This window comes from Convolutriloba macropyga, chromosome 5 (assembly GCF_964194025.1).
Source record: "Convolutriloba macropyga chromosome 5, txConMacr16.3, whole genome shotgun sequence".
Classification (NCBI taxonomy): domain Eukaryota; kingdom Metazoa; phylum Xenacoelomorpha; order Acoela; family Convolutidae; genus Convolutriloba; species Convolutriloba macropyga.
In genome coordinates, this window is record NC_134472.1 from 73,551,464 (window position 1) to 73,567,166 (window position 15,703).

At 35.0% G+C, this 15,703-nt stretch overlaps 1 protein-coding gene across 1 annotated transcript; it reads right to left on the reverse strand.

Moving 5' to 3' along the window:
- Positions 1–3,659: 3,659 nt before the first annotated feature.
- LOC142340253 (uncharacterized) lies at positions 3,660–7,191 on the reverse strand. Its single transcript, XM_075390805.1, has 3 exons — positions 7,108–7,191; positions 5,036–5,450; positions 3,660–4,200 (listed from the first exon to the last, which is right to left on the reverse strand). Exons 1-3 carry the CDS (start codon positions 7,149–7,151, stop codon positions 3,757–3,759), a joined length of 903 nt encoding a protein of 300 aa, XP_075246920.1. The 5' UTR covers positions 7,152–7,191; the 3' UTR covers positions 3,660–3,756.
- Positions 7,192–15,703: the final 8,512 nt, after the last annotated feature.

Here is a 15,703-nt window from a genome sequence, read left to right on the forward strand (position 1 = left end):
GCACATATTTCAGCCAACTGAACTAAAAACTTCTGCAATTTTTTGTCATTTATAGTTCCGGACATGTTTTATGTGTTTTACAGTGCCTTTGGATGTTTCGTAGGTGCTCAATAAATCGATGGAAAGCGCTTCTTAGGAATTGACGAGAACAATTGTTTCAATATTATAATATTCAGAGAAGAATATCAAAAACCCTTAACAGATTTTTTACGTTATGTAAGATAGATGTTCGTTTTTGCTCGATGTTTTTATTTTTGGAGATGCATCTTTGGTTATGTTTATCCCATCGTTTGATTTTGAACTGCTATGCAAAACTAAATTGTACCAGACAATCTCTCGTATAAAATGCTTCTGGAATCCCGAACGTTCTTGCTTTGCTTTTTCCCGTGATATTTTTCTATTTTCAGTTGTTGTTTCAATTAGAACTCAACAATAATAATAAACTGATTGTTTTATCAGCTATTTGTTGTCTAGTTTAATTAATGTTTCTTGTTATTGTTGTTTGATTTTGTTGTTCGTCTTGATTTGCTTTCTTAATAATGACTGATCACATGAATCTAATGCGGCATCTCTTATTCCACTGAGTTAATTGCGTTGAAGACGTTTTTCGTTCTCGCACATTGTTTCTGAAAAAAACTTGAATTTTTGGGGTTTTCTATCTGGTCCTCATTTGATAGGCATTTATGCCAAGAAAGAGGATGAACGAGATCGGAACTTTATGTGCAAACGCACATCGCCGATTGTCCTTGCTACAATCCAAAATAATTGAATTGTATTGGCGTGCTGTCTGTTTTATGACTCGAAGAGAGTGTATTTAAATCAGGACGTGTGCGACTGTGAGCGTTTTTGACCGTGTCAATCATATATGCCTCTTTTATACGCAATCATGAGATTTTATTGTGATATCGCGGTTTTAGACAATTTTTAACGGTCTTTGTACATGGTTCCATGTTTTGGCGTGTGGGGTTATATTTTTATTTGAAACTGACTTCCATCTTGGTTTTTTGTTACCTTTGATATCGGCAATATGAGTTTAAGTTTGTTTTAACAAACTTAATTAGGCTAAATTTAAAAAATTGCATTTTCGTTTATTTTGAGTTCTTAACAAGGTTAGAGTTGCTAAGTGATTGTAATTACTAATTGTTTAGGGCTACCTAATAAACGAATAAAGATTTGATGGCACATATTTTAGTCAACTGAACTAATAACTTCTGCAGTTTTTTGTCAATTGTAGTTCCGGAAATGTTTTATGTGTTTTACAGTGCGTTTGGATGTCTCGTAGGTGCTCAATAAATCGAAGGAAAGCGCTTCTTAGGATTTGACGAGAAAAATTGTTTCAATATTATAATATTCAGAGAAGATTATGAAAAAAAACCCTTAACAGATTTTTTACGTTTTGTAAGATAGATGTGTTCTTTTTTGCTTGATGTTTTTATTTTTCAGATGCATCTTTGGTTATGTTTATCCCATCGTTTGATTTTGAACTGCTATGCGAAACTAAACTATACCAGACAATCTCTCGTATAAAATGCTTCCGGAATCCCGAACGTTCTTGCTTTGCTTTTTCCCCTGTTATTTTTCTATTTTCAGTTGTTGTTTCAATTAGAACTCAACAATAATAATAAACTGATTGTTTTATCAGCTTTGTCTTCTAGTTTAAATTATTATTTATTTCGAGTCGATTCCGCAGTCTTCCAGCTATGTTTTCATTAAGATCAGTTTAAGCGTTTTTCGGGTTTTTCACGTCAGTGATAAGTCAATAAAGAGTGAAGATTATAATAACGCTGTAGTAGAAATGTGAATAAATAGTGAGTAGAATTGAAACGGGACTGTTTTCAAAGTACTTTTAAAGTGGAATGAGAAATTGGTGTTTTAGATCAAGTTTTAGGTTTTTGAAAGCAAATTTTTTCACGTGCTGCATTTTTACTGCTGTAATCAATGTTTATTCCCTTCACTGCTGATAATATAATACAAATGATTTCTATTTGCAACGGATTGAAGTCATTGACGGGCCACTAATGCTCTTTTAAATAGACATTTGATTTAAAGATTTTTAAAGATTTTGACACCTGCGTGTCAAGAAAAAAGCTTAAGTGTTATTGTCCTAAGTGTTATTGTATGTAGTGGTGTTATCTTTTAAATTTTTCATGATATGTGTTGGCTAAGGGTTTTGGGTTGCAGTTATTTCTTAAAGTACCAAATCTGGGAAAAGAAAATGCCTAATTTTTTCTGTTTTTTTTCTTCAATTCTGCGCAAGTTGGATCAGTAGGCTCTGTTGGCTCTCTCAGATTGATGTTGCTGTAAAATAATTGTCGTTAGGTCATTTGTTAAGTCAGCTTCTATCTTGGTTTTTAGAGGCTTTTTGAAATTTTTCTGCGTTCGGCATTTTGACTGCAGTATTCAGTGTTTATTTTCTGAGTGCTGATAAAATGATAAATAGGCTTTCTATTGGTGCTTGTTTGCAACTGATCAAAGTCGTCAAAGGTCAGCTAATGCCTTTTACATTAACGCTATTTAAAGTCAGTAAATATTTTTGAAATTTTTTTGCCCCTGCACACTTTTTTTAATACAATCTCGGTTGTCTCATCACCCATTATAAATAATGACATTATTATTGGCTTCTTTTAAGTTATAATAAATGAACCTAATTAGTTGTTTAAGTTTATTGCTACTCGTTTCCAAGACTTTGACACTATTTGTGTTATAAGAGTATTTGTTTTACTTTATCGAATAGGTTATCGAATTTATTAGGTGTCGAGGGTTTTTTGCTTAATTTGTTTTCTCATCTCTTAGTCTTCATAACGACAATTCTCATCAGTTGCTAAGGATGCCCATACTTTACGAATTTATCACCAATTAATCACGATTTAAATGTTTCTGTTTTTAACTATTTCCTTAACTGTACACTTTTCGTCATCAAAAATTTTTTTCTCAAAAGTTTCATTATTATTTTGGCAGTTGTCATCGGTTTCTTATGATTAGATCGATGAATCAAATTAGCCGCTTGAGTTCTCAGCAATTATTTTGAGATTTCGACGCCTGCTCTTCGGGAAAAAGGTTGAGTTTTTGTCTTGAGTGTTATTGTTGTGGTGCTATCTTTTAAATTTTTCATAAGTTTGGTTAAGGGGTTCGGTTGCAGTTATTTTTTAAAGCGCCAAATCTGTGAAATGAAACTGTCAAATTATTTTTGTTTTCTTTTCTTCTTCATTTCTGCGCATGTAGGATCAGAGGCCTTGTTGACTCTCTTAGATTTATGTAGCTGTAAAATAATCGTCGTAGGGTCATTGGTTAAGTCAGTTCTTTGGATTGTTATTCAGGACTTGTCCTGCTATGTTTTTTTAGTTTGTTTCAACCCCCCCCCCCCTCCTCCGCAACATAAACTGCTCCAAACTCTTTACTGTCAATAATTTGTGCAGCAGATAATTTCAAAAGATCTATTTAACCACAAACGCTAAATGAATATTTGGCTAATTTTATGGCTGATCTTGGGGGCGGTGAACACAAAATATTTAGCAAACTTCCAAACTTTCCAATTTTTAGGGCATTGGATTCTGGTAAACGTGTTTAAAACTGCTATTTTCCTTAAAAAATTCAGCAGAGATAAATTTTTTGCTTAATCAAAAATGACAAAATTTTTATTGAGGTGTGTTATTGATTAAATGACAAAACTTTTTGCATCAATAATTTTTCAGTTTGCAAATCCTCGCATAATCTCAAGGTAGATATTGAAAAGCATTGAAATGTTTTGTTGCTCATCTAGACTAAAATACATGGAAACCGAAATTTGAGAGTACAACCAGCATCATGAAACCATTGATAGGATCCCGCGGGAGCGTATGGAGGGGACGCCATGCAAGCACATATACAAAATTCCTCCGGCAACCTCGAAGGTTCGTCAAAACCAGTACCCTGCCAAGCCCACTTTAAATAACTTGTGACGTCGATTCCATTCAAGCTCTTATACACGTCGGGTACATCTCTATCCGTAATTCCGAGCCAGAAGTTCTGTCCGTTTTGTTTATGGTACAAGAAATCAAATTGCTGTGCCGTGCCGTTAATGTCGCCAAATATCTGGCCGCCGATAGATTCGCAGTAATCTTGCGCATCAGGAAAAGTCATTTCCGTGGATACCCACACAAACCACTCCTCGATTTGTACAGCCTGGCATTCATTTCTCCCACCGTGAAGATTTTCCAGTACCTGGTGGGAAATGGGTGAGAAATAACACATAATTCGAAAACAGAATTTGGGCGGTCTTTCCCATTATAGCCCCCCCCCCCTCCACGAAATTATAGTCCCCATTATGGCATGTATACCATGAATGGGGGGGGGGGCTATAGGTTATCTGACCACTAAGCTGGGGGGGGGGGTATAGGTTGTTTGAGCACTAAGCTGGGGGGGGGGGGGGGGGGCTATAGGTTATCTGACCACTAAGCTGAGGGGGGGGGGGTATAATGAGAAAGACCCCAGATTTTGCCATCAAACAGATTTTGCCAGTCTTTCCCATTATATCCCCAAACGAAATCATAGCCCCTCATTATGGTTTATTTGCGGGAATTGGGGTGGGAGGCTATGCGTTTTATGACTATTAGAAGTGAGTGACTCCAAAAATTGGTCACTGTTTCACCGCAAAACAAGTTCATTCAGCCTCAAAACTTTCAGTTTTCAATCTATTTCATTTCAGATACCAAACTTTCATACGAGCTGAAATATGAGCGGAAATTTAAGTGCTAACCAGCAAAAAGTACTAAACAGACTAGTCAAAACAGACCAGATACCAGGATCTTTTCCGTTTCAGTTAGTGATCTGCCCTCTGCAACTTATAGGACGTACATAATGATTTACTATATAATGACACGTGATCTGTAGAACTGAGGTGGGGGGGGGGCACAGCGCACTGGGAGGGGCGAGGAGATCGGGGCACAAACGGAAAACCCGCCCAGATTCTAATAATTATCTTATCTTTCATTTCTGTCTAATTGGCATTTTGAGTGCGAGAGTGCAAATATACTAGTTAAAAAGAGCAAAATCTCACGTAATCGTATTCTGTGAATCTCTTCCATTCTGTAGGCGTGTCAATGACTGTATAGCTCGGGGGTCCAGTTTGACAGTCGACTCTCTTATGATTAATCTGACAAATGTTTGGAACCAAAAAATCGTTTTTAATATCCACAAAGCTCCCAAGTTGAACACATTCTGGTGATGTCTCTTTCCGCATACCAACATAGACGCAATTGGAGTCTTTCAACCAGATATTGTCGTCCGAGATGTCGACTTCATGAACTCCTCGAAATTTCAGTTGACAAACGCTGTTACAGAAACTGTATGACTTGCAAGAAGGTGTAATCAAGCATTTAGCACTACAACTCTTTCGAGTACGCAATACAAATGATGCAAGCTCTGAGCCAATAAGGTTGCAGCCCATCTGTACGTCATCGAAAAGTATGAACCTTAAAAACATAAAGAAAAAGAAGTTTTCAAAACAAGTCCTAAACTTCTACAGAGCAATTAAAGAGGATATTGCTTTTAGTAATTAATTCAAATTAAGCGCACAAAAAACGGGAACTTTAAGCTCAATAGTATATACGAATAGATCAGCCTTTTTCAGCTCATCAGCAGTTTTTTAGGAGAGACATGCGCATTTTCTTGACGCTTATTCTAAATAAACAATTGTTGCGTGTATAAATTGAATCATCATTAACCGAGGTTTGAACAAGAGTGAAAATTTAAATCAAATTTATCTGTTTTATTGGAGCTGTTTTTCAATTTTGGAAGCAATATAAATCTTACTCGAGGAGGAATTTACCACGGAATAGAATCCTACTCTCAAATGTATACGAGCAATAAAGGGAGTAGTTTGGCAACATAGTAGTTTGATATATGCGCACGTTTGTTTTCCAATGGTTTTTAGTTTTTCATTGTTTGCATGACACATTACGCGGTACGCGTACACGTCTTTTCAGTTCGGTCTCAGGGAACAAAAACAGATTGGTAAGGAAACCTGGTCATTGGCACTGTGCCTCTGGTAACTGCCTTGAAAAATTGCTGCGCTAACATTTCAATCCGATCTTTCAGAGGCGGCATTTCGCCCTCATTGTATTAGTCGTTAAAATCTAATATTTTTCACAGTGTGGTATTGTTCGTAGAACAGTCATTTATTTGGTTCGTCAAGTTGTCTGAGAGCAAAGAGGTCTACGGCTGCAAATTGACCGACGCGCTTTGCGTTTCCTAATTTATGTGACGGCTTCAATTTGAGAAGTGGTTTTGATTAATCGATTCAAAATTATTCTGCATAATTTTCCAGAGTGGCAAATTTTTGTTCTCATTTTCAGTTTCTTAAAGTTAGAAGATCTCTCATTGCTCAAAGTTAAAATTTTCCGTATACTAACTCTGAGATTTATGTCAAAATAATTTATTAAGAGACTACGGGTACAACCTAAGACGAGCATGCTTGGCTATCCTGCAACATTTTTGCAAGATACCTACAAATAACGCTTTTCTTGCAAAATCTTGCAAGAATACTGCAATGGGCGCTTATGTTTCAATGTTCAAGATCCGAACACTTACCTTATAAGAAACTTGCAAAACACCCAAATCTTTTGTTAGCCTTAGCAGTTTTATGTTCTTTGATTTTTTTCCCGGGTGGTTAGATAATAGGTCCGTTCCGGATCTCTGGTCATCACAGAAGCTAAAGAGTCTCTTACATCAGCTCAGGCATGTTTCCGCTAGTTCTTAAAAGACCGTCATATTGCAGGAGTCTTGCATTTTGAATGGTTATCTCAAAAAACCTTGCAAGAATCTGGCAAGATCATGCATATTGTTGCAAGATCTTGTAAGAGAACTATCCTTAATGAACTGGGGAAGAAATGGACAATTGATTATAACAGAATCTCCATAAAAGGTAGAGTTTGTGTAAAGAGTTTGGTATTAGTACTTGGAAACGATTCAGAGCGTTTAGGGTGAAATCTGAGTGAAAATAGGTATAGAACAGACATTATGTATCGAATTTGCATAGCTTCATCAGGTTTCATTCAAATGCGCTGAAGAACATTGATTAAGAGAACAACATTGAATTTACATCGCTTTTTTATTTATAATTATTATTACCGTCTGGATAGTTGGTTAATTGCTGCTGGTGGAAGTACTGCCATGATGATCAGCACAGCCAAAGTAATAGTTTCCAGAGGTAACATAACGCTATTTCAAATCAAGTTAATTAGTGATACAATTCAACAAAAGAGTCAGTAAAATTAGGAAAATTTGTGCGTCGCGATGAAAAACGTGCGATCGTATACAAAGAAGATTAGATTTAGAATTCTTTATTTTTCAAGGTTCAAAGTTTGGAAACGCGGAGCTATTCATTATTGCACTCATAGCATCTGAATTGTAATGTCACGCTTGTTTTCAAATAAATAATGGTAAAAAATTATGGTAATAAATGGTTCTTTAAACAATTTTTCAATCAATTCTTCGTCAATTTTTTTTCGTACGTAATATTTTTTTCTGTTTCTTATTCCAGATGATTAAATTGTCTCAAAAAGTGAATTCCAATGAACATCTGTTACAAAAAACTCTCCTAATAATGACAATAAAATCAAAATACATCAAATTTGCTTCTATTGATATCAAATTTATTTAGAAAAACCTTTTCTCAAGATGCTGTTCCCTACATAGACAGAATCTCATGGAATATTTATAGGTGGACCGAAAGTGTACAGTCAAGGACAATAAACCTGAAACAATTAATATTTAGAGAAAATGAACAATGCAAAACCGGCTCCACTATTTTTTCACATGTTTATATAGGGAGTATATCTACGTTTGAGTGTTGTTACTGTTTTATATGTACTTATGTAGAAAAACGGAAACTTTGAAAAGAAAGCCGGAAAACGTGAAACACTTTTCCGACCTCTTCAATAGTCGTGAACACTTGGCTTCGAGCCATGAATAATTGATGTCTTATTGAAGTCGATGTTGAATGATGACTTTGTTCGACTGCAGCAAATTTTGAAGACAACAAATTAATTTTTGCATTTTGTAAACCAAAACACTTTAAGACATTTCTCAAGACAAGTTTTAAGACAAAAAAGTGAATCTTTTTGATGAAACCTCATTACGTGTTCAGAAAACGGAAAGTTATCCTAAAACTTTTGTTTGAGTTTAGACTGAAATTCAGTCTGGATTCAGCAAAACTTGACTTTTAATGCCTGGCCTATAATCGAGATTGATCGTCCCACCTGTGATTCTATCTCAACCGATCAATTTATCAAGAAAAAAAAACGAACTTAATTTGTAGTTCCATTGTTGTTTTCTTGCGTTTTGTTGCTTAATAAACTTAGCTAATACCTTTTGCATAGTTGATTAATCGATGACGTTGGGAATGCAGTGAAAACTATCAAAATTGACAGAGTAATCAATGCCACAGATAACGTTTCACTTTTTCAATCAGCCATTTTTAATATCAAATACAAGATTCAAATAATAGAGGAATTCAATGAAAAATTACCGTAGGTAAAAAAGAAAATACTTCTTTAAATGGCTGTAAAAATCCAGTCGCTATGTAAATTTTCTGCCCGTGTTAAACTTAATGAAGTTTAATTGTTAAAGTTGGTAGTAGTTAAAGAAACAGTTTCAGTTGGTTAAACGTTCCCTTAAATGATAACGCATTATAGATGGTTTATTGTTCCGAACCCACTTGTGGGGGGGAGGAACTATATACTCAAATGGGTTTTTTTTGTTGAGACAATTTTGGCCGATAGATATATTCATCGTAGAGAAATATGAGTGGTATCATTAAAAAACTCGTCCAGCGTAGAATTTGAAATTATAAAGAATTTTGAAATTCATTTTTTTCGAGGAATTATCGAGGATTGAAGTCATGTGTGACCACGGGATATTTGGCACGATTTTGTTCACTTTTAGTGTAATTTTTCTTCAAATTAGGATATCCATAAATTTCACACCATAAAATGAACCAATTTTGTGTTTCTAACAGACTGATGGCGATAAAAAGACTAGTTCTGGTCTCATAGGGAAGTTCATTATCAAAAAGAAATTCGATTTCTTTTTGAGAGCTTTTTTAAAAAAAAACTTTTCTATTTTTTGTTTTTTTATGTTACCTAGAGACTAGTCACTTTTGATATCAAGTTTCCGTTAATCACAAACCTCCTTTACAGTCAAACGAAGCCCAATGAACAAAAAAAATTGTTTTCGAGTTGCTCACGTTTTCTTGACTTCGACTCTAAGTTTTCGTGATTTCAAATAAAATTTGGAATTTCTTTTTGATGTTTTACTAATTTTTTGTGGTCCAATGGCATGAACTCATTGACTAACGGTGCAATATGTTCCTTAATGAGCATTAAGTGATCATATCTAGTGCTTTGAGTGGATAGCTAAAGGCTGTTTAGACATTAAAAAAAATTTTTCATGAACTGTAGGTCAGTCTCAGTGACGACAGCACCCTTTTCCCCCCTACTACGTTGAAATTGAATCTGGTTAGCGGTTTCATCTTCTAACTAATGGCTATATGACTTCAATGACACAAGATTTCAAAAATTTTTTATAAAAATGGTTTGGATTTTTTTATTATTGGTTACTTTTGGAATCTTATCACATTATCCAGATATTCATAGCTCCCATAGGATTAGAGAAGACATTCAGTGGATCACAGATGAAGTTTTCAGAGGAAAGCGTATGGTTAAAATGGCTTCGACAGTTTTTTCTTGCACTTTTCTACGGAATTTTTGGTTTTTGATATTGTTTTCATATTCATAAAACTTATTGTGATGTCTCATTGGTTACTTATGCATGACAAAAATCTTTGTTTTTCCATTGGTGCATATTTGAGCGTATTTACTGACTTCCGTTGAAAGCTCTCGATTTTAATGGCTGTCAAGGCTTTAAAAAAATTTGGAATTTTTTTTTGAACATTAACAATACTAATTTTTTTTTTGTGAATTGTTAGTCACTCTCAGTATTGACAGGATCCTTTTCCTTTCTATTACAACCAAAACTACCTTGTTTAGCGGTTTTGTCTTCTACCTATTAGTTTTAAAATTTCAATGCTACGAGTTTTCAAATTTTTTTTCAATTTTTAGGTAGTTTTTCTTATTTTTGAATCATTTTGAACATTATCACATTATCCAAATACTAATAGTTCCCATAGTGAAGAAGTTGAATGGATCCTAAACATAAGATTCAGAGAAGAGCTTATGATTTAAATTGGTTCGACTTTTTCTTCTGGCACTTTTCTACTGAATTTTTGGTTTTTGCCTGTCTTTGTTGTTGTTTTGATAGTCAATAATTTCTTGTTAGGTCTGATTGATAGGTTATGAATGGCAAACAAACTTATCGTCTCATCGAGGCATAATAAAGCGTATTTCCTGGCTTCTGTTGAAAGCTATTGATTTTAATGGCATTGATACCACGAGTTTTCTAAACAATTTAGGGGTTCTAATGTATTTGTTCATATTTGTTATTTATTTGAAGTTATATTGACATAAAAGAGTAAAACCATTGCCGTTAAAAAAAGTTAAAAACAAAAAAAGTTTTACTGAAAATTTTAATTTTTTAATGCGTTCGACACTTTTCTCGCTCAATTTTTTTCCTGGATTGTTTTTGCCAGTTTTTGTTCTTTAGGTAGAGGTAAACTGCTGACAGCCCTCATAAGCATGTAATTGAGGATTGACGAAATGATATTACCCAAAGTATCAATTTATAGCGAATAGTTTTAAAGTGTTATTGAGAGCGAATATTCGCTCTCAATAACACTTTCAAACTATTCGCTATAAACAGATACTTTGGGTAACATCATTTCGTCAATCCTCAATTACATGCTAAAGTTTAAAATTTTTATCAAAGAGAGGCGCCATTTAATTTCCTTTTTTTCAAAATTAACATATCCACGAATATAATTTGTCACTGATGTTTTGATTGTTGGAAAATATGCGTTTTTATAAAAGTTTTTTGAGCATTCAATTGTTGTGCTTCTTCTTCTCTTTTTCAGCCAACCTCGTAACAGCAGATCCCAATAGTTTTCAAATGTGGCCCAAGTGAACTCATTTAATCTCTCAATAGAAATCTTCCATCCAAATTAGAACAACTAACAATTGAATTGAAAATATATAATTTTCAGATAATAGCTAACGATTTTAATGGTAGTAATAGTTTGTATTTTCGCAAATCGTTTTTAAATTTTTTAAGTTTTCTGCACCCTTAGTCCAATTCTATGGCTTAGTGTAACCAAAGACACGGTTAGAAAGACCAGAGAGAAAAACCAACAAGCTCATTTTTGTTTTGCAATGACTTTTTAGTAATTTATCAAGGATTATATATTTAAAAGCTAATGACCTTTAAGACTTTTAGAGTTTCTTGGTTTAAAAAATGTTGATTAATGTTTGAATTGCGCTTCATTGTTCGTTTTCTTTGTCGACTTGTTACCTAGTCTCATTAAGAAATCTTATTGCTGTATAGTTAGGAAAAAGCAAATTTGTGCAGTTAAGTTTTTATCTGACTGCATTTTGACGTTGTTACTAGGTGCTTTGAAATTTAGATATTCAGTTTTTGCCGTGAAATTTGTTTTTGCTAGTTTTGTTGTTTGTTTTTGTCTCGTAGTCTCTCCATTGGCAGATCTCGTTGGCGCTGTAATGAAGCATGACATTATGTAATTCAATTAGTAGTTAGGTTGTGTAACAATTGTTTTAAACTCACACATCTATTTTTGTTATCTCTTCATTTGGTCCAAGTCAAAAAATGGATGAGCTTGGGTCGGAAAATCATGTGCGAACGCACATTAACGAGCCTCCTTGTAACAATGGCTTCAAAGGCCCACAAACCTATGTTGCGAGAATGAGTATTAACCACTCTGATGCTATCGCCATCAAGAAATTATGTAACTCCGCAACGAAACTATAGTTTTTTGCGATAAACTTGTAGTATTTTTAGTCAACTCTCGTTTCGATGACAATCGCATAACCAGAACAACTGTGTAATTGACTAAAAAACCTTTTGCCGCGACTGTGTCAATCAATAATAATTTCGTAGTGTTGCATATTCGAGTAACATAAATTTTCACAAATTTTTGGTATTATAAAATGACGGACACAATTGGGCCAACTTTTTCATGGTCACACTTTATTTAGCAAAAGTGGCGAGAATTGAAAGGCGTAAAAGTTAGGCGAATGCCAAACAGGTGTTTTTTCACGGTTTCTTGAATTTTCATTACTTGTTCACTAATAATTTTTTTCAATCGATAAGTTATACACCTGAAATGAGCACTAGAGTTGACTAAAACAAAGATGAGGCTGTAAAAAGTAATAAATTAGCTCTAATTAAATCCTGATTTGATTTTAAGTTTCCTTTAAATTCTTTTTCCCACCGAATGGGCTTCAAGGACAGTATATAATCTATATCAATAGAAATTACGGAATAATAAAAAGAAAGGCTTTGAACTGGCTTGAAGGTTTCAATATTTTATGTGCATAGCCGGATAGAGAAGGAACTAAATATAGCTACCTCTTTCAATTCGGGAAATACAATAAAAAACATTGATTCAATTTTTAAAGCTTTCAGTTGTATGAAAATGGCTATCTTGAAATTGCTTTTTTTCTTCATTTGTGATTATTTGGATCTAGTTAAAAACAAGTAAAGTGTTAAAAGTTCAGTGACGTACATAGTAAAAAAGAACAGTCCTATAAATGAAAGTTGTTTGGAATTTGGGTTCAAGCTGCCTGGATAAACTTTTTAATCCTGGTCAAGTTCAGAAACTTAATTCAATTACCTTTTTTTGAATGTCCAGCTGTTTGATCAAGCTGTTGTGACTCAATGAGCAATGCGCATATGTGTGAAAATTTTAACGGTTTTCGCGTTCCGGACGAAAAAAAAATTTGCTCGAAACAAAACATAAATTTTTAGACCGATAACAATAAAAAAAAGTTTGTTGTGATTACTTGTGTTGGTTTTGAAGACTCCAGGTGGGAAGTTGACGGAAGGTCTACCCAGAACGAAATGAATTTGATTCAACGGAATTGGATTGCTTATGTTGCTTGAGGGAAACAATCGAGGGACTCTTTTTTGCGTCATTCTACATGTAATACAGGAATAGAAGTAAAACAACGAGCAGACTACTGCAACCTTTAATCATAATTTTTCCAAAGTAGAACGTTATCAGAATAGAGAAGTAGGCTTTTGAAGTTTAAAACCGCTGTAAATATGCATCAGGCAAAGATTTTTAGTTTAGAAAGCTATTTTATAGGCAGCGCCCAGGTAGGTAGAAAAAAATGCTTATTTGGTTGCCGAAAATGCAATGGAAAAAGAGAGAAAATTAGAGAAATTGTTTAAATAATGGGACTTTGGCATTTGCAACGCTTATCCGCGGTGAAATATTTTCATATTTTATTTTTCAACCCCTTGAAGTTTAAATATGCTTTAATAAATGAAAAGCTTTTTTGATACCCACAAAAGGGGAATCAAATTTCTCTACAAAAAAGAACGCACGCAAATTTTCTCGCTACGCTTTTAATTTGGTTTGAGAAAACAGATCGGAAAAACATATATTAGTGATACAGGTTTTTTTACCTCGGTATATAAAATTCTGTATAGTGAAGTGACCAAATCAGACATTTTACGAAAACAGAACATTTCTCTGTTAAAATTTTTGTAAATTAGCCCTATTTAATAAAGAAACACCATTTTATAACTTGCACTACTTTTACATAGTAGCGTGTTATGTAAGAACATAACCAACTAGCGTCGGTCGAATTGCTCTTATACGACAGTCGAGCGGTTGGCTTCAGTAGCAGCGAGCTGCGGCTTAAGGATGCTAGCATTAGGGGTGTTAGCGGAGTGGAGGATTAACCGATGAGGGGGGTCAAACGATATGGGGGCTAGGATTCTGGGAGAGCTGGACAAGAAGGGCGTCCGAACCGCCAGGTTGGAGCAGGTTGGACGGAGGTGTCGGAAGGGGGTGGCTTGGCGTGACTGAAGGGATCAATCTTTTAAGACTAAGAACCGCCCCTCACACCCTGAAATTATCTCCTCAGAACAGTTTTGATGAATTGCGTACTTAGAGACTAGTAAAGCGTGCGGCTCTAAGCGAGCTGCTCGTCCACTTAATTCACTCCGAGCGCTCCTTGTCCTTGTTTATCCCGTTTTTGAGGACGAAAAGTCAAATAGGTCATGCGAAAAATCAGTCAAGCGAAAAATTGCAATCAGACAAAAAATTGGGTGCTAGGGCATAGCCATTAAAATTTCCCCAAAATTGCTGGCGATTCTGTGAGCCAAAAAATGTTTCAATCCATTTTAGTGGGGCGGAACTATATACTCAACTTGTTTTTTTCCAATCAATTTTTGCCTGTCGATATATTCATTGTACAGGGTTTCGAGTGATATCATTAGAAAGCTGTTCAAGCGCAGAATCTCGAACTGAAAACTTTTTTATTATTCGCTTTTTCAAGGGCTTAGGGATGTTTTAAATTTTGTGAGCGCTAGCCTAACTTCCGTTGTTTTATTCAAGTTTTTATTAACTTTCCTTAAATTTGGGTCCAGTTTCGCGAACAATATTACAAAATTGATTTACGATAGTCTCATTGGTTTTACATTTAAAGATAAAAGAGATTGAAGTTTAAAAACCGCTGTAAATATGCATCAGGCAAAGATTTTTAGTTTAGAAAGCTATTTTATAGGCAGCGCCCAGGTAGGTAGAAAAAAATGCTTATTTGGTTGCCGAAAATGCAATGGAAAAAGAGAGAAAATTAGAGAAATTGTTTAAATAATGGGACTTTGGCATTTGCAACGCTTATCCGCGGTGAAATATTTTCATATTTTATTTTTCAACCCCTTGAAGTTTAAATATGCTTTAATAAATGAAAAGCTTTTTTGATACCCACAAAAGGGGAATCAAATTTCTCTACAAAAAAGAACGCACGCAAATTTTCTCGCTACGCTTTTAATTTGGTTTGAGAAAACAGATCGGAAAAACAGATATTAGTGATACAGGTTTTTTTTACCTCGGTATATAAAATTCTGTATAGTGAAGTGACCAAATCAGACATTTTACGAAAACAGAACATTGCTCTGTTAAAATTTTTGTAAATTAGCCCTATTTAATAAAGAAACACCATTTTATAACTTGCACTACTTTTACATAGTAGCGTGTTATGTAAGAACATAACCAACTAGCGTCGGTCGAATTGCTCATATACGACAGTCGAGCGGTTGGCTTCAGTAGCAGCGAGCTGCGGCTTAGGGATGCTAGCATTAGGGGTGTTAGCGGAGTGGAGGATTAAGCGATGAGGGGGGTCAAACGATATGGGGGCTAGGATTCTGGGAGAGCTGGACAAGAAGGGCGTCCGAACCGCCAGGTTGGAGCAGGTTGGACGGAGGTGTCGGAAGGGGGTGGCTTGGCGTGACTGAAGGGATCAATCTTTTAAGACTAAAAACCGCCCCTCACACCCTGAAATTATCTCCTCAGAACAGTTTTGATGAATTGCGTACTTAGAGACTAGTAAAGCGTGCGGCTCTAAGCGAGCTGCTCGTCCACTTAATTCACTCCGAGCGCTCCTTGTCCTTGTTTATCCCGTTTTTGAGGACGAAAAGTCAAATAGGTCATGCGAAAAATCAGTCAAGCGAAAAATTGCAATCAGACAAAAAATTGGGTGCTAGGGCATAGCCATTAAAATTTCCCCAAAATTGCTGGCGATTCTGT